This window comes from Callospermophilus lateralis, chromosome 8, assembly GCF_048772815.1.
Source record: "Callospermophilus lateralis isolate mCalLat2 chromosome 8, mCalLat2.hap1, whole genome shotgun sequence".
NCBI lineage: Eukaryota > Metazoa > Chordata > Mammalia > Rodentia > Sciuridae > Callospermophilus > Callospermophilus lateralis.
Genome location: NC_135312.1, coordinates 17675655 through 17699300, shown reverse-complemented (window position 1 = coordinate 17699300; position 23646 = coordinate 17675655). Strand labels below are relative to the sequence as shown.

General features: G+C 38.2%; 1 protein-coding gene across 4 annotated transcripts in view; it reads left to right on the top strand.

Annotated features, from left to right (window-relative positions):
• Ppargc1a (PPARG coactivator 1 alpha) overlaps nt 1-17492 on the top strand; it is a 107084-nt gene extending 89592 nt beyond the window's left edge. For 3 of the 4 annotated variants that reach the window (XM_076865366.2, XM_076865365.2, XM_076865367.2), the window contains exons 11-13: nt 7714-7835; nt 8181-8332; nt 13396-17492. In XM_076865366.2, coding sequence (XP_076721481.2) covers nt 7714-7835; nt 8181-8332; nt 13396-13499 — 378 coding nt within the window. In that variant the 3' untranslated portion in view covers nt 13500-17492. The remainder of the gene's footprint in view (nt 1-7713; nt 7836-8180; nt 8333-13395) is intronic. The other variant, XR_013092208.2, reaches the window with a different exon arrangement.
• Nucleotides 17493-23646: the final 6154 nt, after the last annotated feature.

Genomic DNA, 23646 nt, shown 5'->3' with positions numbered 1-23646 from the left:
ATTCTTACAAATTGAGGGACCTGTAGGTAGTAAGTGCTTAATGAAGATTTGGAACTTTCTTTTTTTTTCATTATTTTTATTGGTTCATGACAGCTACACATAACGGGATCCATTTTGACATAATTATAAATGCATGGAGTATAGTTGGCTCCAATTCAGTACCTCATACTTACCTTACCCTCCTGGTTCTCTGTCTCCCTGTTCCCCTTTCTCTACTCCACTGCCCTTTCTATTTATTTACATTTTTTTACATTAGAATTTTGTGGACATACATAATAGTAAGTTTATAGTAGTATATAAACTCTGAAGTATATTCAGGTATGTACATTGGAAAATTTGGAACTTTCTGTTGAACCAATTCTCCCTTGGACAATTATGTGCTATTTTTGTTTAACACAAATGAAAACTCATTATTTTCTTTGACAAACATTTGCTAGATGCTTAGGATATAAAATTAGATAAGACCTGGTCCCCATAACCAGAGATCTTCAAGTCTGATAGAGTTGCAAAACAGGCAAAACAGTGTGATAAATGATATGATAGAGGGTCTGTCTAGGGTGCTGAACTGGCATACGAGTGAACCCCCAGACATGGGAATGAGGAAGGACATCCCTAGGTAGATTGAAATGATCTGAACCCTAAAGGAACAATTTCCTATACCTGCAATGTCAAGTACGGTGGCTATTAGCCCATGGATAGTTCGAGTAGGCAGATTTATGATACAGAGTGTGATTAAATTTTAATGACTAAATACAAAATATAATGGAAATATATTTAATTAATACTTTAATATCAATAAGAATTTTATCTGATAATGGCTTAGACACATTGATCTAAATTGTATTATTAAGGTTGAATTTTTAGTTTGTTTTACTTTTTTAAATGTGGCTCTTTGGCAATTTAAAATTACCTACATGGCATTTTTTTTTTTAATATTGCTGTCCAAGGCAGAGGCTATAGCTCATACTGTTTCAGGAAAACAGTTCAATATATTAGGAAACTACTAGTCTTTTAACTAAAATACTAGGGCACAAGAAGAGCAGGAAATAAGTTGAGAGGTTTGGTGAAAGGCAGATTCTGAAGGGTTCTATAACTCATGCTAAAGATTTTGAAATCTATCTTGAAGGCACAGTGAAACTATTTAATGAATTTACCCACAGGAGGATTTTCTGATTGATTTCCTTTCTCTAAATGGTCTGCTTTCTTGTGCCATAATGCATTTGCAAAGTATGTTTTTATGGACTTGAGCACAGGGTTACATGAAATAATTTTTGACTCATTTGACTAAAATTAACTTAAAATTCATTTACGGAGTAGCTAAGGGAACTAGAGCAGTCCTCTAAGTTGCCTACCAGGTAGGTGACTCCCATTTACTTTTGGAGACACCCTCAAAGTGATGAATGATTAGCAAATTACATTTGGAATATCTTGGATGCAGTGCTGGATTAATCATTAATCAAATCCTTCACTATTTTGGGGACCATCAAAACAGAGGCTCCAAAAGGAAAATTTTAAAGAATCATTCAAACTATAAAAATATTTACAGAATTATTGTTTTCTAGCTTTGACTTTTGGACTATATTACATTTTTTTTTAGTTCCATAGTTTAGGATGACTGCAAACTTTTCATTGCTTGTTCCTCCAAAAGTCTAAGTCCAGCCAAACTTCATGGCATCAAATCAGAAACTAAGAGAACACTATTAGTTATTACTAATACAGAATCGTACAGTGTGGTTGAACATCACCATTGTTTTCTCAGCTATTTTTTTTTATATATATATATTTTTAAGAGAGAGTGAGAGAGGGAGAGAGAGAGAGAGAGAGAGAGAGAGAGAGAGAGAGAGAGAGAGAATTTTAATATTTATTCTTTTTAGTTATCGGCTTACACAACATCTTTGTTTGTATGTGGTGCTGAGGATCGAACCCGGGCCGCATGCATGCCAGGCCAGCGCACTACCGCTTGAGCCACATCCCCAGCCCCTCAGCTATTTTCTTACAATTCCCACCTAAACTCTTTCTCAAAAGCCAATTGACTCTCTGCCTTTCTATGTCTCCTAAACTTGAAATAATTCAAATTACATTGGGCTCTGCAAGCCAGAATTTAGTACTTACTGTCTAAACTGTTGCTGCTCTAATTTCTTGGTGCATTCTACTTCCAACTGCATTTGCAATCTGCACAGTTTCCTGCCAGAAAACATGATAATGGGATGTTAATTTAAAGGACAAATCTAGACATTATGATATGGCTCAGTGCTTAAAACCAAACCCAGATGTGCCTGGGCAGTGGCCATCCATTTCATTGCTCTTTTTTGTTGGTCACTATGCAGCCCTGGAGCCAGGAACAGTATGTCATCACCCATGACCATAAACTTATTCCAAATGGAAAACAATGAAGTTGTTTCACTTATTCTTTTTGAAGGACATGCATCAGGTCTTCACTGTAGCCTATCAGCCTACCACACCCATGTTCTCTCAGTGCTGGAGGAGTCAAGCCTTCTTAAGAAGCAGTTTCGTGTGTGTGATTATAATATCAGATTGCAACTTTAAATTCAGTATTTACAAAATTTCAGTTTCATGGTAAGATGGACCAATTCTAGAGATCTGCTGTACAACATATTCCCTATAGTAAATAATGTGATAATGTGCTCTTTGAATTATGCTAAAAGGATTGTTCTCCTGTTACATGTTATATGTTCTGCATTTCCCTCTCCTTTCCCTCTATATAGTAGTAACTTTCCTGAGAGGGAAAGAGAGAGAGAGAGAGAGAGAGAGAGAGAGAGAGAGAGAGAGAGAGAACACAAAGGGACTTTATGGAGATGACAGATAAGTTTACTATCTTGGTTATACTGCTGGGATGGGGTGTGTGTATCACCCCAACTAGACATTTAATATGTGCAACTTTTCATACATTAATTATACTTCAATTACATTTATTTGAAAGTAGTTGCCATGTTTCATATTTTCTGACTGGACAGTGTGTTTACTTGCATCTTGGTTTTTAGTTGGACAGTAGCTCTGAAGTAGAGGAGGCTGGATTTATTCACATTAGCCTTCCATGACAAGCAGGAAGATTCCTGGGTAGTATTGAATGGGGTGACTGCAAAATGACTGGAAAATTGTTTCTCCCTTAAGGACGCCTCTGAGTAGCAAACACTTATTGCAAGACTTCTGAATTAGATGAGTATGATCAGTATAAAGAGAAAGAAGGAAAACAAAGACTTTAAATGCATTTTTTTCAGAGAGCTGGTGTTTCTTTCTGCCATCCATATCCTCCCATCTCACCACTTACCTCTCTTGCTTTGTCTTTAGTAGGGTACCTTTGTACACCCTTTCCTGTCCCCAGTATTCATAATCTCTTGGGAATTTTGGTTTTGTGTATATGGTGCTAGGCCTCAGACTCATGGTCTGAAGCATGCTAACCACATTCCCTACCCCTGAACTACACCTCCAGCCCTATCTTGAGGCTTTTCAAGGAAGTCATATTGCAATAAGTGTTAATCTCCCTACTGCTTTCTGGTTTTCCTTAGTATTTTTTTTTACTAAGCAGCTCACTGTTTGATGAGAAACAACCACTGTTTGTTTTCCTTGGCTAACTGGGAGGCTCTCTGCTGTTTTTGATAAAGATTTTGGTAAAGCAAAGTGGTTAATTTGGTCACTTTTGTTTCCTTTTATCTATCTCCTGTGTTTTGGTATAACGAGGATTTAGTATAGCTGTTAACACAATGTAAATCTTCAATTTTATTACCCACCCATCAGCAAACTAGCTTTTGCGAAAATTGAAGCTAAAAGTTATTTGATAAATGTTCCGTCCTCCTCAATAGTGAAAACTGGCCTTAAAATCATTTTTCAAGGAGCTTTTTCCAAAGGTTTCGAGTTCCTTCAAGCCTTTAAGAAGTTGGAAATGTTATTAAGCATTTTGATTTCTTTTCCTTTCATCTCCTATTTAGAAATTAATGTCTTGAAAAATTGGCTGCAAATGTTAAGGTTTTTTAAAGATATGAAATCTATTCATCTGTCTAATACAACTGAAACATGTTAAAAAGCATTGGTTCTTTGCTAGACATCTTGGCCAATCTTGGAAAGATTTTTGTCTTTACGTTCTAGACCTTTAGATGCCTTCTATTTTCCCTTTTAGCACTTGGAAAACAAAGCCCTTCAATAATTTTCTCAAATGAAAATTTCAACATGCATTCAGTCTCTGCTCATTGTAAGGGACTGCAAAATAGCAAGGCCTGGTCCCATTCCTATGTTTCATAAAGAGAGATGGTAGATGAAAAGGTAATTTAAACCATTGCAGAACTGCCCTTGGATTTCCTGTTTTTTCCCTCTAGTTTGTCTCTTCTTTTCCCTGCAGAATGTATCAGTGTCCATTCTAAAAGGTCCTCTAGGTTCATCTTCTCTTTTGTGGATCATTGCTGCATACAACTTTGTGTAAAACTGCAGTTCAGGAGCAGCCCCTATATGTCTGCATATGGGTGTACATATGGTTGATTTTAGCTTTAGCTTCAAATTTCCTTGAATACATAGACTGTGTGTATTCCCATAATGGTAGCTGAGCAATTTCTTTGCTATGGCTCAATTTCTTTCTCTCCTTCTGCGTTTCCCTCTCCTTTCCCTCTATATAGTAGTAACTTTCCTAAAAGGCTCATTAAAAAAAAAAAAAATCCATAACACGCATGCAAGCAGGCGCCAGGAAATTTAAGTTTATATAACAGTCCCATCCCATTTGGCTGTTTGGCTGAAGCTGGCTGTGTAAAGAGAATGGAATGTGGTGTTGTGATTGCCTTGCTGATGTGTGTGCACTGCTCCAGCATGAGCCTCACCATCCACTTCTACTCATCAACTGCCAGGATGTGCTGGGTGCTGTGGAACAGCACAACCACAGCCCTCAGTTGAGACATACAATCTACATGGAAATGGACCAGGCAGCCTGAGCAGTGTGCTCTGCTTCATCTGGCCACTTCTGTAGGCTCATTAGCCATTGTCAGAGGAATTATGTTGGACTCAGTATTTCAGTACAGTACCACCTCTGACTTCCAGAGGTCATTTTTTAAGACCTCCAAGGCGGCAAACATGTAACTTATTCACTTTGTGACACCACTTAGCTGAGCTACCTGGGCAGTTTTTCCTATAATAAAAGCAACAACCCAACTATCAATCTCCTTTGTGTTGGAGAATAAGGCACTTAGGCATCTTTAATGTGGCTAAGGGTACAGGTTAAGTGTCAAAATGACTAATTAATTGGCAGTTGGTTTCTTTTACAAGGACTATTCATGGAGATTCTATTATATTTCAGTTATACTTAAAATAGAGTGGTTAAAAGGAAAGATATGGTCTCTATTTTCATGAAGTCCTGTGTGGTACTAGGGAGGCAGACATTGAACAATAAAGAAACCATTAATTATTTAATTACAACTGGGCATAGAGCTACAAAGGAGAAATAGAAATAGCTGCATTCCATGACAGCAACTAATAAGATGTATGATTTCTTCTCAAGTCTCAGAAAGGAAATGAGCGCTAAGCTTAATGTAATTCTAGGAAGTGTATGTAAGGGGCTTGGGGTAAAGTATGAGAAGGATATTCCAGGAAGCACTAGAATGGCTTGTGCAAAGACCTTGGGGAGGAAGGAACGTGGTATATACCCGGGTCCAAAGGAGGCTCAGTGTGGCTGGAAACCAGTCAAGGAAAGAATGGACTGGGGAGATAGTTCTGGATCATGCTAGGCCTGCCTACCAGGTCTGTTAATGATTCATGCTTTTTGTTAAAAGTTATAAGAAGCCATTGAAATGTTTTTGATAGTAATTGACATGATTAAATTCCTGTTTCCCTAGTAAAGTCTATTCTGACAGCAATAGCAGAACAGATTGGAAGAAAGAAAATGTGGACGCTGGGATCTAAGCTACAAGGTTGTTGCACTAGTCCAGAAAGAAAATCTGGCAGCTTGGCTTAGGGGAGAGGGAATAAAGGAAACAGACTAGAAGGTGATTTAGGAGATTAAACTCAAGAGGACCTAGTGACTGGAAATGTGAAGGAGACAGGAGAAATCAGATATGCTTCAAGGAGGTGCTCAGATTATTGTCCTGAATAGCTGTCTAGATGGTGTTAACTTCCCTGAGGCAAGGGCCTGTGAAAGAGAGGGGCAGCTGGAGAGCCTGGTTTGGTAAGACTGGTCCAGTTTGAAAATGCCTGGGGGATGGCCAGCCTGAGATGTCAAGCATCTGAGATGTCATGACTGAGTCTGAAGATGAGACTCTGAAAACAGAGACCAGAGTATTGCATATGTAAAATATGGCCAAGCACGGATGAGCCGTCCATCCAGGAAGCATCGAGTCTGTGAAGTGTTCAGTCACCTTTCATGAGTGTTCATTATGTGCTCCCTATCTGCCAGATCATTTGCTAAATATCTGGCACATGAAAAGGAAAAGCATTCAATAGATATTGTAGGATGTCTCTTTACTCCAAGCCCTAAATTACCTTTCCTACCATCCAAAAATGGAGACTCTCAGTGCATCCAGAGAGAACTCTTAGACAGGTGAAGTCTAGGTTTGGTCCTGTGTTTCCTGGTCTTTTCTTCAGTTAACTGAATCCTGTGCAAACTTAAGTTCACTTTATTCTCCTTTGGCCTTGCTAGACAGAGACTAGTTGGTAAACACATCCCTGTTCTCAACTCCATGTGTTCTTAAAACCCTTCTCCCAGTTTTGAGAGACATTATCACCATTGGCTTTGCCACCTTAGATCAAGAGCTGCAGGATTTCGTCTTACACTGAGAAAGATAATGCATCTTTTTTTTTTTTTTAAGGGAATCTGTCTTCAGGCTATAAAATATTCTTCCCATATTTTGTGAGTTACAACTTGCTGATGACTTTCAGATTATGATGATATTGACTTCAATTGTGAAAATTAGGCCACACCCCTCTAGTCTATTCCTAAAATAAGACCAGATCTATTGGCAAAGTGAGATTTATAGCCTCTTTTATTTAGTTCTTACTCTTCAGAGACTCATGGCTTAAAATGGCCTACATTCTAAGACTACATTTCTCAAATTATTGTCTTTAGACCACTTGGATCAGATGCACTGGGATGTACTTGTTATAAATGAAGATTGCTGAACCTTGTCTTACAATTTCTTTTTTCATTGTTCAGGTGGGATAAACCCCAATAGCTTGTATTTTAAACAAGGACCCCAAGTAATTTTTGTGTGTGTTAGAATTTAAGAACATTTTGTAAGAATGTTAAAATTTGTACAACACCTTATTAGAATTCTGAGTTGGTAAGAAATTAAATAATTTTGCAAGCCAGTCAATATTGTAATATTTTTCAAGATTAATCATCAAGATATAAGTATTCAAACTTTTCATAGGTGTTAATCAGTTATCCATTGATAAAAAGAGAAGATTTCATTGCACAAATTTCTTTCCCAGTACATGCAATTTCATGTAAGGAAAGGACCAAATGGATAGGGAAAGTAGGAAAGAATGGAGACACAGAAAAAGCATGCATGGGTGAGAGAGAAGAAAATGGTACAGAAGAAAAGGAAAGTGAATTTGGATTCCAAGGTAGTTTTTTCTTGGGCATGGTACGTGGTTTGTTCCAGTAGGCATGCTCTGTGAGTTTCTCTCAGGCATGGTTGTACTTTATGGATGCTTCTAGAGGGGCATCGTCTTTGCTATCTCCAGAACTAGCTAAAGTCTCTGCTTACATTGCCCCCATAGGAAGAGCGCCGCGTGATTTATGTTGGTAAAATCAGACCTGACACTACACGGACAGAACTGAGGGACCGCTTTGAAGTTTTTGGTGAAATTGAGGAGTGCACAGTAAATCTGCGGGATGATGGGTGAGAATCTTCAAGATTATTTCTTGTTTAGAAGCTGACGTATGTAAAAAATTATGACCCCAAGATTACTGGGATGGGAGTTGCCAGTGTAAGTGCTTTGACAGATGACATGTTGAGTTCAGAACCTTATTTATTTTCTTTCATCCCTATTTATTAATCTTTCTAGTTGAGATTTCCTGTCCCAGAAATAAGTATTTAGCTGCTTGACAGGACAATCACACTGATAAATGGATGCAGTAGCTCAGACGTTGGCCCCAGCAAAGTCTCCCAAAGTAGAAAGGGTTACAGTGCTGTATGCTAATGCTCCTTAACCAGTTTTGAATTTCTCTTCTTTGTCCACTGCAGAGACAGCTATGGTTTCATTACCTACCGCTACACCTGTGATGCTTTTGCTGCTCTTGAAAATGGATATACTTTGCGCAGGTCGAACGAAACTGACTTCCAGCTGTACTTTTGTGGACGCAAGCAATTTTTCAAGTCTAACTATGCAGACCTAGGTATGGATTTTATTGTACGTAGAGTGAGGAATCCATAATGTAGAGCTCAAAACGGAAGCAAACGTACTCTGCAGGCACCTGGGGTTGGAGCATCTCATCACTTTATTTTACTGGAGGGAATATTTGAATGAATTTTTTTTTAAATGTATGAAACAGTTTCAGAATCAAGGGGTCCCAGGTTTTGGCAATAACTGGCAGAAATAAATTCTTGTACTAGCTGCATAGGTGCTTACACTGCTCTGTGTGCGTGTGTATTTGTGTGTGTGTGTGTGTGTTTGTGTGTGTTGTGTGTGTGTCTGTGGTGTATAAAGTGCACACACATGTCTTTTGTATGGGTGTGTTTGTGATCTGCTTTTCCTTTCCATACCTACCCTGAATCCTTTTTGTAAACCTAGCAGTGCCATGTTTGTTTTATGGAACAGAATAGAAGACAGTCCTATTCTCTCTTCCTTATTATTTCACAAACTCTGAAAAATATTCTTATTTTCTATGAATTGCAAGTTGAGAGGCAAAAGTGAAAGCTTCATAGGCTACATCACCCCACATTTACTTTCTTTGAAGTAGATAAGAAGATGAGCGCGTCCAAGTGCTGGACACAGTGCCAGGGGCTTTGTGAGCATTTTCTCATTGAATTACCCCAGTTATTGTAGGGCGTGGACGTTACCATTGTCATCCCCATTTCACAGTTGATGAGAAGGAACAGATATTGTTTCCCTTGTGATAACAGTTGTATAGATTCAAGGAGTAAAATTTGGAAGATATAAAAATTATTAAGAAGAAAAGTAAAATTCCCTCTCAACCCATCTCCCAGAGATAACCACTATTACCCTCTGACTGTGTTGCTTTGCAGTGGTTTGTCTTGGAATGTCTACTTTCTTATGTTTGAGGATGTGATTCATAGGATTAATACTCTATCAACACATTTTAACGATCATGCAGTATTTTATTGGGCAAATAATACCATTGTATTTAATCATTCCATTCTAGAGACAAATTTATTTACTCTTTGGTTTTTTGATAATATAAATAATGCTACAGTGGACATCTTAATTTCCTTTCCAATTTTGATTTTCTTCTTTTGCCTGTCATTCCTTATCTCCTGTGATGATTGTAAGCCTTTTGATTCCTTGAAGAAGGAGTGAAGGAAGGCAAATGCCTTGTGCATGTAACATAATTATTCAAAACTAATTTATTATAATCATAAAATTAGCATATGCATATATTCCTCAGCATTAGCAGACATCATTGCTATCACTCCTGCGTGGTATAAAGAGAGAAATGAATACCAAATACAAGGATTTCTTTTTTTTTTTCCTTTCCACAAAGTGATGTCTTCTGGAGTAATTGATATTGGTGGTGTGCATTGTTCAGAGGGAATATGCTATAATTCACTTCACAAGCTAAACAGATAGTGTGGAGCAGGGGAGAGGCCGCTGACTGTTAGAGAGATGGAGGCCCAGGGATAAAAATATAAAACGTGGCAAGTCATTTGTTCAAATGTTGGCTGATGAAAACACTCAAGACAGATTGAAGCCTTGAGTTGATTTGACTTATTTCCTTTGGTGATGAAGGCCAGGGTGTTTCTGGTCTCTCAGAACATCTAGAGTTTAAAATAAGCTACCTAGAGGGGCCTTTAGATCACGATTCATCATGGTAGAGGGAGGATTGGATGGTATTTCCAAATTGAACTGGCACCTCCCTGAAATATTTCTGAGAAGCTTGCCTCCCCTCCTCTCATCTCCCTGCCTAGCCAGCAGCAATAGAAACTTTGCCATTGCTGAGCTCACTCTGCCTTTTCTCAGAGGTGTGTTTGATGTGCACTGTGGCAGCGTGGGATTTTCCAATTCCCTCAAGCTCTCTAGTGGCAGGAGAGGCAGTTTTTCCGAGAGTAGGCATGGTGTCATCAAAAGATCCCTGCGTTGGAATCCTGCCAGCCTCGCTTTGAAACTTGCCTTACCACTGGTCTTGGGGAAATGATTCAACTCCGTGAGCTCCTGGTTCTTCCTTGGTGAAATACCTTACCAATACTGTTGTGAAGGCTGTTTTAAATCAAAGTTCGGGGAGCTGTTATCACAGTGTCTGGCAGAACATAGGTGTTCAATAAATAGTAAACGTGATCATAATTTAAAATGATAGCAATGGGAAGTTAGAAATTTGGAGTTGTTCTAAAATGGAAGATTCAACACCAGGGCAAGCTTTCGAACTCTAAGAAATTCTCCCAGGTGTCTTGTCTTTATTCCCTGAAGAATGCAAATTAAGTGCTTCAGGGCACACACGGGCACTGACTATGGTGAAAATGAAATACACTAGACTCTTAAAGGAATTGGGAATTTTTATGTATTTCAAGAATAAAGTGATGGTGATGAAATACAGATTAATTTTACCAAGACAGTAAAATGACCCATCTTATTAGACAGGTTGGACCAAGTTTTTGTTTTTATATGCTCCTCTAAGTAAAATTAGCTTACACATCCCATTTTTCTATTATTGAAACTAGTCAAACTAACAATATTTTTAAATAAGCAAAACATGATGATTTCAGCTACCATTCTTGAGCCCTTTCTATAAATAAGACTGAAGTTCAATGTGACTTGCTAGAGGCCACTCTGTTGAAGCCAGGACGTGAGACCTGATTTATATGAATCTTCAGTATCTGTGTCTTTCTACCATTTGTCTTATAAGCAAATGGATCTTTCTAATACACCTTGATAAAAAAAAATATTAAAGAGGAAAGACACAGAAATTATACTGGGACTACAGGATTATAATAGAAGGATGAGTCAGTATTATGAATGTAAAACTTTTGATCAGGAAGTAGTTATATGTAATACTGATGTTCCAACATATAAGGAAAGTGAAATATCACATCCATCATGAATTCCTTTTAACCCAGAAATGAATGAAATTATTAGCATTTTGAATATATGCATAATTTTACATACACCCTCTTCATTTATTAGTAAATAATTCCCAGATCCCAATACAAATATTTTCAACCATGGTTTGAATAATATACAGGCTTTTGAGATTCATATATTCATTCAACAAACATTAATTTGAATACCTACCCAGTGTCCACGTTTCCAAATGTGATGTGATTTGCTTCTCTTAATACAGTATCATTGTTTATAATAATTCCTTTTGAAAAGTAGAGTGGCTTTTAAGTTATTCCTAGAAAATTCTTCTCCTATCTTCTGAGTTCCACCATCTTTCTGTTAGTGGGAGGAAAAGTGGCAAAGTGAATATTATTGTCTCAGAAATGTGACCACATTCTATTTCATGCAACAAAATAGATTTCTTTTTTGGGGGGGAGGTTACCTGTTAGGTGACACAGCATGATTGTACAACAGTACAGGTGTCAACACTTCCTAATTAAAAAACTGTTGAAAATAAAAATACAGAAACACTGAAGTTCTGGTGTCACTTAGAATAATCCAAAGTTAAGAAATTTAATTATTCTCAAAATTCTCAAAATGAAGGAAGAGTTTGTGTTCATGTTCTTGATGGCTTCAGGGTGCCTTTTGTCACATGAACCACCATCTGGGCAAATCACCCATCCTGATATACTAGGCAAAAGGAGGCTGATCTCAAACCCCTTTGCACCAAATGACACTTTGTCTCTAAAAAAAAAAAAAAAAAAAACAGTTGATTTGAACAACAGCTGCTCAGGACGCCTTAGTAATCTAAGCAAACCATTCATTAGACCATGAAAGAGGGCCATACCCAGTGTAATTTAAGAACTGAGTATTTGGGATATTACTGGGGAAAGATAGAACCTTTTTATCTTTGTTTTTATGTCTGTGCAAAACTGCAACTCTTGTTGTTCCTACCCAGACAATCTTGTGGGGAAACGTGAACAAGGGATGGTAAGAATGAAAGAAAAAGAAAAGTGAAGGAATTTCCTTGTCTTAAAATCTAAGCAAGTGAAAGTTGATGGAAGGGGTCAGGGGCAGCAGAAAATCAGCCTGGTGCTGGGGCACTTGGAGCACTGCAGTTCTTTCAGCAAAACAATTCTGTCAACGATTGCGCTTCCATTTTATCTATTACACTCTTCTATCACTTGGAGCATTTCTTTTGTAATTGACTTGGGAATGCTCATATTTTAGTAAAACTGTTAATGTGTTCCAGAAAGGTCTTGTTTTCCCTTCAAATTAATGTTTTTCAAATAATGAATGTATTTGTAAGAGGCTTTTTATTATACTTCCAAGTCAACCTTTCTCACTTGCAAAAGACCAGCAGGAAATATCTGACTTCTTTGTAGATGTCAATGGAGAAAAATTAGAACTATGTAACAGAATTGCATTTTACATTCCACACTGTGGAAGCACATCTGTTTTGTTAAACGTTATTTGAAGGAGCATGTGGAATTTTGCACAAAATCTGACTTGGGCTAGTTTAAGGTTCCAAGAGTTTGGTTTTATTTATAGCTGTTTATTTGTTCTCTTCTATTAATGAGTAAAGAGGGTGAATGCACCCTCCAGGGCTCTGAAACATTTGTCTGGATCTAATTTGGGGCGAGTTTGCGCCTCTGCTGCTGGAGTGCATAGAGGTTCAGGGGTACATGCAGGGGTTGACTGTATGTCCCTCCTGCCTCAAAAGGGATATAGCAGGTTGGAGACCACGAGAAGTTCTGTTGGTTCTCTTTGTCCCACTTAACTGGCTTGTATGCTTAATGGGACTAACCCCCGTGAGGAGGACGTTAGTTCCAGTTTGTAGTAATTCTGTATCTAAGTTATTGAGAAGTCCTAAGCAAGTCACTTATGTCAGGGGGAAGAGGAGGATGGTTATCTATAAAACAGAGGTATTGAGTGTGCCCTGCCTACCCTCTCAGAAGTGTTTCAATCTTAAAAAAAAAAAAAAAAAAATCGATAGGTATATGTTTTTGAAACTTCATGGCTCCCTGCTCTGCATATATACATGCATATATCCACTATCATCTGGTTGCTTTTTAAAAGCATATTGATTGGCTAAATTGCAAGTGAATGGGATAATCTTGAATTGGGATGCTTGTGTTGATGGCCGCCAGCAAGGAGTGTATCTAACCTGGCTTGGGTTTCTTTCAGATTCAAACTCAGATGACTTTGATCCTGCTTCCACCAAGAGCAAGTATGACTCTCTGGATTTTGATAGTTTACTGAAAGAAGCTCAGAGAAGCTTGCGCAGGTAACATGTTACCTGGCTGAGGACGACAGAGATGGTGAATACCTCACGGGACAGCGCGCCCTTCCCTAACAGACTATTGCAAGTCATACTTATGAATTTCTCCTCCTTTACACTCTCTGTACAAAAACAAAACAACAAAACAACAACAATACAACAAGAACAAGAACAACCACAACAACAATGGTTTACATGAGCAGAGCTGCTGAAGAAGCAAGAGACAGAGTGATATCCAGTAAGCACAAGTTTATTTATGGGTGTCAGCTTTGCTTTCCCTGGAGTCTCTTGGTGACTGTGTGTGTGTGTGTGTGTGTGTGTGTGTGTGTGTGTTCATGTGAGTACATGCGTGCATGCAAGTGTATGGGTATGTGTGCACATGTGCATGCTTGGTTTGGGGGAAGTGTGTGTGTGTGTGTGTGTGTGTGTGTGTGTGTGCCTGTGAGGACTAGGGGCACCTGACCAGAACGTGCAAGGGCAGACCACTTCAAATGGCAGCAGTTCCATGAAGACACACTTAAAACCTAGAACTTCAAAATGTTCACAATCTATTCAAAAGGAAAAAAAAAAAAAATATATATATATATATATATATATATATATATATATATATATATATATATACATATATACACATAAATTTAAAAAGGAAAGAAAACTAACCAATCAACCACAAAACAACCCTAATACGACAGCTGCTGATGTCCAGGACATCGGCCTCCGCACTCTGTTTTTTAAGAAAGTGCAAAATCAACTTGAAGCAAGCTTTCTCTCCTCACCTAATGATTATGTGACAATCCCGAAGAAACCACAGGTTCCATAGAACTAACATCCTGTCTCTCTCTCTCTCTCTCTTTCTCTTCCCTCCTTCTTGCTCTCTTTCTCTTTCTCTTTTTCTTTCTCTCTCTCCCTTTTCTTTCTTTCTTTTCCCTTTTCCTTTTGCCATGGAATCTGGGTGGGAGAGGATGCTACGGGCACCAGAATGCTAAACTTTCCTAACATTTTGAAGTTTCTGTAGTTCGTCCTTTGTCCTGACACCCATGTAAATGTCCAAAACGTTGATCTTCCACTGCAAATCTTAAAAGCCTTGTCAATGGTCAAGCGTGCAGCTCGTTCAGCAGTTCTTCCCAAGACGCGGACGCGGTGTTACATTACAAAGGAGAGTTGAGTAGAACTCTCTGGATGTGTTCAGATAGTGTAATCGCTACATTCTCTGATGTAGTTAAGTATTTACAGATGTTAAATGGAGTATTTTTATTTTATGTACATACTATACAACGATGTTCTTTTTTGTTACAGCTATGCACTGTATATGCAGCCTTCTTTTCGAAACTGCTAAATTTTTCTTAATCGAGAATATTCAAATGTAATTATGAGGTGAACCAATTATTGTACACTAACATATTTAGAAGCTGAACTTACTGCTTATATATATTTGATTGTAAAAAACAAAAAACAAAAAACAAAAGACAGTGTGTGTGTCCGTTGAGTGCAACTACAAAAAAAAAAAAAAAATGACGCTTTACGCACATCCATCCCTCCTTTCTTAGGTGAGCTTCTATCTGAGCATCTTGTCAAAAACTATCCTAGTCCCCTCAAGGTATTAACCACTTCTGCGATATTTTTCCACATTTTCTTGTTGCTTGTTTTTCTTTGAAGTTTTATACACTGGATTTGTTAGGGGAATGAAATTTTCTCATCTAAAATTTTTCTAGAAGATATCATGATTTTATGTAAAGTCTCTCAATGGGTAACCATTAAGAAATGTTTTTATTTTCTCTATCAACAGTAGTTTTGAAAATAGAGGTCAAAAATCTTTTTAAAATGCTGTTCTGTTTTAATTTTTGTGATTTTAATTTGATACAAAATGCTGAGGTAATAATTACAGTATGATTTTTACAATAATTAATGTGTGTCTGAAGACTATCTTTGAAGCCAGTATCTCTTTCCCTTGGCAGAGTATGACGATGGTATTTATCTGTATTTTTTACAGTTATGCATCCTGTATAAATACTGATATTTCATTCCTTTGTTTACTAAAGAGACATATTTATCAGTTGCAGATAGCCTATTTATTATAAATTATGAGATGATAAAAATAATAAAGCCAGAAGAAATTCCCCTAGGATGCATGGCGGTTGTCAGGTGGGAGTGTAAACTCTTCATTGGGGAAACTCGCCTTTTGCAGAAGCAGTGTTTCTACTTGCACTAGCATGGCCTCTGACGTGACCATGATGTTGTTCTTGATGACATTGCTTCTGCTAAACTCAATAAAAAAAACTTCAGAAAAACCTCCATTTTGAGCATCAGGATTTCATCTGAGTGTGGAGTCCCTGGAATGGAATTCACTGACGTTTGGAGTGTGTATTCAAGTTTCTAAATTGAGATTCGATTACTGTTTGGCTCCCGTGACTTTTCTGGAAGATGTGACATACCTACTACTTAAGCGTTCTTTTCCTTTCTCTCGCCCAACACGATCTTATACAATGGGTCTCACCCCCAGGCCAATGCAGCGGATTTTGACGGCTGCAGTCATTTATCACCAGCATACTGTGTTCTGAGTGAATCCACTGTCTGTCCTGTCGGATGCTTGCTTGAGTTTTTGGCTTCTTATTTCTAAGTAGATAGAAAGCAATAAAAATACTATGACAACATAAAAGAACTTGTTCACAGGTTCTGCGTTACAACAGTAACACACCTTTAATCCGCCTAATTCTTGTTGTTCTGTAGGTTAAATGCAGGTATTTTAACTCTTTGTGAACGCCAAACTAAAGTTTACAGTCTTTCTTTTGGAATTTTGAGTATCTTCTGTTGTAGAATAATAATAATAAAAAAAAGACTATTAAGAGCAATAAATTATTTTTAAGAAATCGATATTTAGTAAATCCTATTATGTGTTTAAGGACCAGATGCGTTCTCTATTTTGCCTTTAAATTTTTGTGATCCAATTTTAAATACATTCTCTTTTTCGCCCTGGATTGTTGACATGAGTGAACTATTTGGTTTCTTTTCTCACTTATCAAGAAACAACACTACAGACTTCATGTTGAGGATTAATTTATCCCCTCCCCTCCAGTCTGACAAATATTGTCACCATGAAGATAGTTTTCCTCCATGGATGTCAAATCGCATCTCAAATTAGTGGAGCATTTGTACCTTATGCAGACACTGTGGGTAGCCCATCGAAACGTAAGCTGTGTTCCTTTTATTTTTAATTTATTATTTTTTTTGGAGAGAATATTTCCAGTGAACACGTGCACCCCATCTTCACAGGAGGCAATTTCAGCATAGATCTGCAGGGTTTTTAGATGACCCAGGCCATTGCCTTCATACTGTGGTAAGTACCACATCTACAATTTTGGTAACCGAACTGGTGCTTTAGAAAAAGTGGGATTTTTTTTTGTTGTTGTTTGTTTTAAAGAGATGTAGCAGACTAATTCTTCCAGTGCACCCAAATCAATTTTTGCTAAATGACTCCAGGAACACCAGTCGGGCTGTCAACATTCAAAGCAGCAGAGAGGGAACTTTGCACTATTGGGGTAGGACGTTTGGGTCAGTTGAAAAAGGAAACCTTTTCATGCCTTTAGATGTGAGCTTACAGTAGGTGATGATTCTGTGTCCTTCTTTGATGGCTGTAACGAGAACCTCAATCACTGTAGTCTAAGACCTGATCTATAGATGACCTAGAATAGCCATGTAATATAATGTGATGATTCTAAATTTGTACCTATGTGACAGACATTTTCAATAATGTGAACTGCTGATTTGAAAGAGCTACTTTAAGATTTGTAGGTGAAAGTGTAATACTGTTGGTTGAACTATGCTGAAGAGGGAAAGTGAGAGATTAGTTGAGCCCTTGCTGGGCTTTTTCTTCCACCTGCCAATTCTACATGTATTGTTGTGGTTTTATTCATTGTATGAAAATTCCTGTGATTTTTTTTTTAATGTGCAGTACACATCAGCCTCACTGAGCTAATAAAGGGAAACGAATGTTTCAAATCTACTTTTGCTTTTCTTATTTATCGTAACCCAACTTCTGGCATGCTTCTCAGATCAGTACACACTACTTGCTTATTATTATTCTGTTTCCTCTCTGGTTCTGTCCCCTTTCTCCCTGCTTTTCCATATTCATGGATGCATTTCAGCTCTAAGGAAATGGGTGCCTCCTGTATTTTACCTTGTCTTTTTTCAAGCTGTAAAGGCAGTCGTGGTGATTTCTGTAATGAACGTTCGGAGGTGAAAAGTGACATGGGGCTTTATCAAACCGATTAGCTCAGTTTTTGTTCTTAGCCCTGGAAAGTGTGTATTTTTTAAGTAGAAGCTACTGTCCCTAGGGAGGGTCCTGTTAAGTATTCAGTGTAGGAAGTAATGTTACTGTAGATGGACTGGATCTGTCTCAAAGACTTATAACGAGATGTAGCCCTCCTCATCTGTGAGTCATCTGTTTACCTATGGGATGAGCTGGTAATTGCTGATGTGTTTCCTTGTCAGGGTGTCCGTTGTGCCTGGGGGTTGATGGTGGTCCTGATGACAGGGAATCCGTTGTTAGCCTTTTGCCCTCCCTGATTTCAGATGGTCCTTGCCACTCTCGACCTCTTGCACTGCAAAATCTAGCATCAGCATAGCACTGGGGCAAGGGGGCTAAGTGTATCCTAGCCCTCTCCCAAAAGTCCCCTAGAAAGTGAAGAATGTTGGTAAATATTGGAAATGGGATAGAGCTATCAAGAATACTATCCAGCATCCAAATGAATGGATTGTCTCTGCTGAGGTTTTAGAATTTTATGGTGAGGAAGGGAGGAGGGGAGGGCATGGGTAATACTGAGGAAGGAAATTGACCAAATGATGCTATGTCCACCTACAAATATACAACAATGGATACCCTATATAAAGATAGATAGATAGTCCACTAATTAAACTAACAATAACAGAAGGGAGATCAATAGAATAGAATAAGTGGATGAGGGAGGGAGGAAGAGTGAGAAAGGAAGGTACTGGGAAGGAGACTGGGTAAATTACGTTATGTGCATGTACTGCTATGGCACAATGGATCCCACTATCGCGTATAATTATAATGTGCCAATCAAAAATCACAAGAAATGCTTTTTAAAATGTGCAAACAACATTCAGAAGTGCTCCCTGTGGTGCTACTTCTATTTTATACCACTGATAAAATTTGTCAGTATTTTATCAATATAGAAAATGAAGTTACTATTATTTCAAATACTGTATTTATTGCCTTCACTTTGCTTAATTATGTAGGGCTTCTTTCATCTTTTGATGGGAGGCAGCAAGGATATCAGAAGGATATCTTGCTTAAAGGGTTAACTTTTTGTTCTAATAAACGCTTTGAGGACAGAGAGAAAACAAGGAATTTTAAAAAGCAAGAAACAGCTACTAGTTTGGTACTGGAGCGTCCTGATTCAAGATAAAGGATTCATTTTATGTTGTCCCCAAAACGTTAAATCACTTCCATCCTTGATGATACTAATGACAAAAATAATTACTGAAACCAAAAATAAGTGAACACTTGATATGATTAGTTTATTTAAAAGGAGCTTGTCTCATTTTAAAAGTCCTCCAAACTAAATCTCCCTAAACTATATACAATGTAATATTGAGTTGAAATTCTTTTTCAGCCTTTCCAGTTCTCCCTTCTTTGTAGGGTTATTTAGCTAATCACTGGTTATAATTTACAGCCCTAATAATATTATTATACTCATTTGACACCAGTGTTACTAGCCACACAGTTGTAACTCAGTATTAATTATAGAATATTTTAACCAAAGCATACTTTTGGCAATATTTACTTTACATTAATCTCACATTTTCCAATTCTCCTTGCTATTCCTTGTTTTCAAACACACTAAACACCATTATAAATCAATCTTTGTACTTTATCAAACAGCAGAGAGTAATAAAGAAGGTCACAACTCATAGAGGAGTTCCTTGGAGGTTTGTAACATCATGATTTAAATCTCAGAAAGATTTAATCAAAAGCTGAATTAATCCCTGGGGGAAAAGATGCTGTATAGATTCCACTGATGGGTACAAAGCAGCCTATTGCTTTAGACCAGTCTCAGTTAACATGTTGGAGAAAAGGAACAAAGTCTTTCTGTGAAAGGAAAAATATCATTTCCTTGGTTGGGGAAAAGATAATATGCAAAAACCTTCCTGGCCTGCTTCATCTCTGCCATGGCTGATTTTCTCCTACTAACTGTGGCATGATCTGGTTAAGTTAAATGTCCTGCACCTTCTCATTCCCCTCAATGTATCCCATGTGATTCCAGTAACTGTGCAGAATCCCCGGAGCTGCAGTCCAGTCAAGCATGTGGAATGTGTGGGTCTCATGGGCTGGTGTCCAGGTTCCTTCTGTGTAATCAGGTGACTGCCCCAGGGCACATTCCCAGCATTCAAGGACACTGAGAACTCGCAAGAAGAAGTGAACATAAAATGCAGGTATTTCCAGGACGAGGTCCTACTGAAAAGCCCAGCATTGTTCCATGAGGAGAATGTGTGCTTGGGCAAAAGGCTGCCCACCTTCCCGCATGCCGCCTTCACGTCCATAATTCCATAGGAATATGACCAGGCTCCCTTCAGATCAACACTCATTGCTCACCATGAGCACTCCTATAGATACGGCAGAGTGGAATTAATTAGTTGAAAAAAAAGTGAAAGAACTTTTAGAGGAGAAAACCAAATGATCCTATAATATTTTCATGATTAAATTAAATGAGCATAATTATACATGCACATATGCACACCCTGGCATTATTACAATCAAGAACCTTAAAATATTGTATTGTTTCAAATTTATGCATATAGCACTTAACTGAAGGCAAGTAGCTAGTGTGATATTTGAATTTGCATATTGACCATTTTCATATATTTTCATATATTAATTTCGAGTAGGAAGAAGCTAAATTATTAGCAAAAAATCCTGGGGTGATGGAGAAAAAATATTGTGCTTCTGCTGGTTTTTGAACATCAGGAGCACTTAGCAACATCATCTTTTTTTTTTTTTTCCACATAGTTTTCTGTGATGGATTTTCAACAAGATGACATCCAAGTGAAAGCTGAAATTAAATGGGAAGGAAAGAATGTTAAGTGGTAAAACCCTAAATAGCTTATTAGACTACTTAATTGGAAGGAATTTATTTTTGCTGCTGTGAGGAAGTCTATAGTCATGCTTCTCTTTAACAATACTAATTGATGAAAAAAAAAAGTAGCTATCGTAATATAGTTACCGCACAATACCCTCCAGCAAGTCATTTAAGGAAATTCACAGGTACTTTCCTGTGATTGACTTTGGTGGTGTTGAAAACCCGGTTCTGTTTCCATTTGTATCATTGCTTTCTCACTTCATTTCCAACCAGGTCCCTTTCTTATTCCTATCACAGTGCACTTAAAGGACTTACTTAATTCTTAAAAGAAAATGAAGCCATGCTTATTCTTAGTTGAACCATTTACAGGTTTTTAGTTTGATCACTGCACCCTCTAATTAAATGCATGAGTAATGTTTCACAGGACTTAGAGATAGTACCCTCTGTGAGCACTTCCCTATTTGATGGCAGGAATATGTATATGGATCACAGAATGGGGGTTAATTACCCTGCATCTAGAGAAGGGTAAGTTAGTAAACTGGTACACAGCATGTGATGTGGCCGTCTTACTTTCATGTCAGGTAACTTCATGGTCACTTGCAATGCATGGCCTAATTCTCCTCCACTTAGCTGGATTCATGGGAAAAGCACCCTTCCCAGGGTCAACCGTATGAATCACAGTGTAAACCAACCACAATTAGAGGGAAAGTGCAACTTGAAGTTCACCACCCATCTGTTGGCCTCAGCTTCTGGAGGATGGGACCTACCTGTGTGTGTGTTGGGCTGGTATTTCCCATTTCCCGTGGCACGTTGGTAGCACACAAGGGGAGTTCCTGTGCATGCACCTGATGAATGAAATAATTCATGGACACCCATAAGAGCTCCTTTGTCACATGGTGCCAGGGGCTCATAGAGACACTGCCTGCCATAGCACACCAGGGCGAGGACTAAGAGTAAAAAAGGTCACTTGAAGGAAAGAGAAGGTTAACCAAACAGACTTGAACTTCAGGTACAAAGCAAGGTTTGGACAAAGATTTCCCATGGTTTCCTTTTTGCCTTTTATGATGACACTATCAATGGGATTATATAAACAAAAGAGGCAACTGTACAGCTAGGGCAGTGGAGCTGTGGAGAAGGAAACTTCTAGGGCTGGGCCCTGTGTGTGGGTGGCTCCATGTCAGCCGTCAGCAGCTGACCTTTGCCACCCTGGTTCTTGCTTGGAGGGGACAATTAAAATCCTGTTCACCGCCGTGCTGCTGGGTTGACGGGAGGCCCGCAGGGATTTCCAAAACCTGGATTGTGGATAGAACTTTTCCACTTTAATTTTGTGGGATGATAAAAGAATGATCCTACTGCACAAATAAGAAAAAAGGCTCTTCATGTTTCAACAATGTTTTCAGGGAGGCCCCCTTTTTTTCTTCTAATTGATTCAATTTTAATATCTGAAAGTAGCTACTTGCATCAAGGGACAATCACAGGGCTTCAGCATTTCGAAGGTTAAATTTGAATTTCCTAAAAAGTCTTATCTGCTGGATACCATAGAGAATGGTATTGGGAAAATTTAAAGGCATTATTTGCTTTTCTTCTTTTCTCTCTCTCTCTCTTTTTTTATTACAAACTGGGTTTTATCAATTCTTTTTAGAAACTTGATCAATTTGCAGACTTCCTTTCTTGGAATCAGCTCTGAGACACTTCTGGGTATATGATTCCCAGAAATTAAGCCTTGAGAAATGATGTTCCTTAACTGACCCTTTTCCTTTAATATCCCCATTTCAAAATAAGATGAATCTTCCTGTTGCAGAAAGGAAGCAAATATAAAAAGCTACTGTCCAGTTGAAAATTCAGTAGACCCAAAGTGTTATGAAAGATGTGAAGAGAATGATAGTTATGATACATATATGTGGACTTACCATCTCTCAATCACTTTGCTTGGTTGTTCACATATGCTTTTTTTAAATCCTCCTAACTAAAGAATAAGTAGCAATACCACTCTTCCCATTTTGCAGATGAAGAAATAGAAGTTCAAGGAAGTTATTTTCCACATTGGGCAAAGTCCAGTTGACCTCAGAACTTATTTTCTGACCTATTGTGCTCTCTATAACACCTCCAAGAATAAAATATTCATGCTTAATAGGAAACATTTTTTTTTTCTGTTGTAGGCCATTTGTGATTGAAAAGTTTGTGTAGTTTTGTTGTTCCCATCTGATTAAATCCAAGCTCTTCATATACTGCATTTATTCTACAGTCATTGAGCTCCTTTAAGCAGAGGAGATCATAGGAATAGACATAGATCTTATTCCACATCTAGTTAACAGCATAAGAGTAAAGCAAAATGTGAATCTCCTAATAATAGAGGTAGGACACTCCTGCCAGGACCCTTCGTGTGAGTCTCTTGCTCTCTCTCATCTACACATGCTGTGTTTTCTAAAATGTTTGCTGTCATTCTGTCATGGGGGATGGAGGATACAGGTCATATTTGGAAAACCCATCTAAGTTGAAAGGATCCCAAGTCAAAAATGCACCTGCTGCATCAAACCTGCAGAGATTTTATAGCCAACTCTGAGCTGCAGAGCACTGCCATGGTCCAGTGTCACGTGAGCAGGCTGTGCTACGTACGGCTGGACCAGGAAAAGATGCCAATTCAAAATTCAAAATACAATTTCCTCCCAATTATGTGTCATCTCCATGCCATCTTAAAGTGTTAAAAATAATGACTTGAACAATCTTAAGTCAAGGACCATCTGTATCATTCATGTCTTTGAGGATTTAGGGCAGAGAATGGCACAGGGCGGAAACCCCAGGGTCCAGCTGCATTGGACAGGACCGATGAACAGCTTCCCTATGTTAGCCTGGATTTGGAGGCTCAGGTCACCCTTACTTTTGAGGAAATAAATAACAAAATGAGCCAACATTCAAGCACTTTTCATGGTTTTCCTAGTGGCTTTAAAATTTTCTGGTTCAAGTCTAGGATACGGGGGAAGCCATGGCCACTTTGACAAGCCACCTTTTGACCAAAGTCTTCCTCAATCCTGAGGCTCTATTCATTTTTCTGACAGA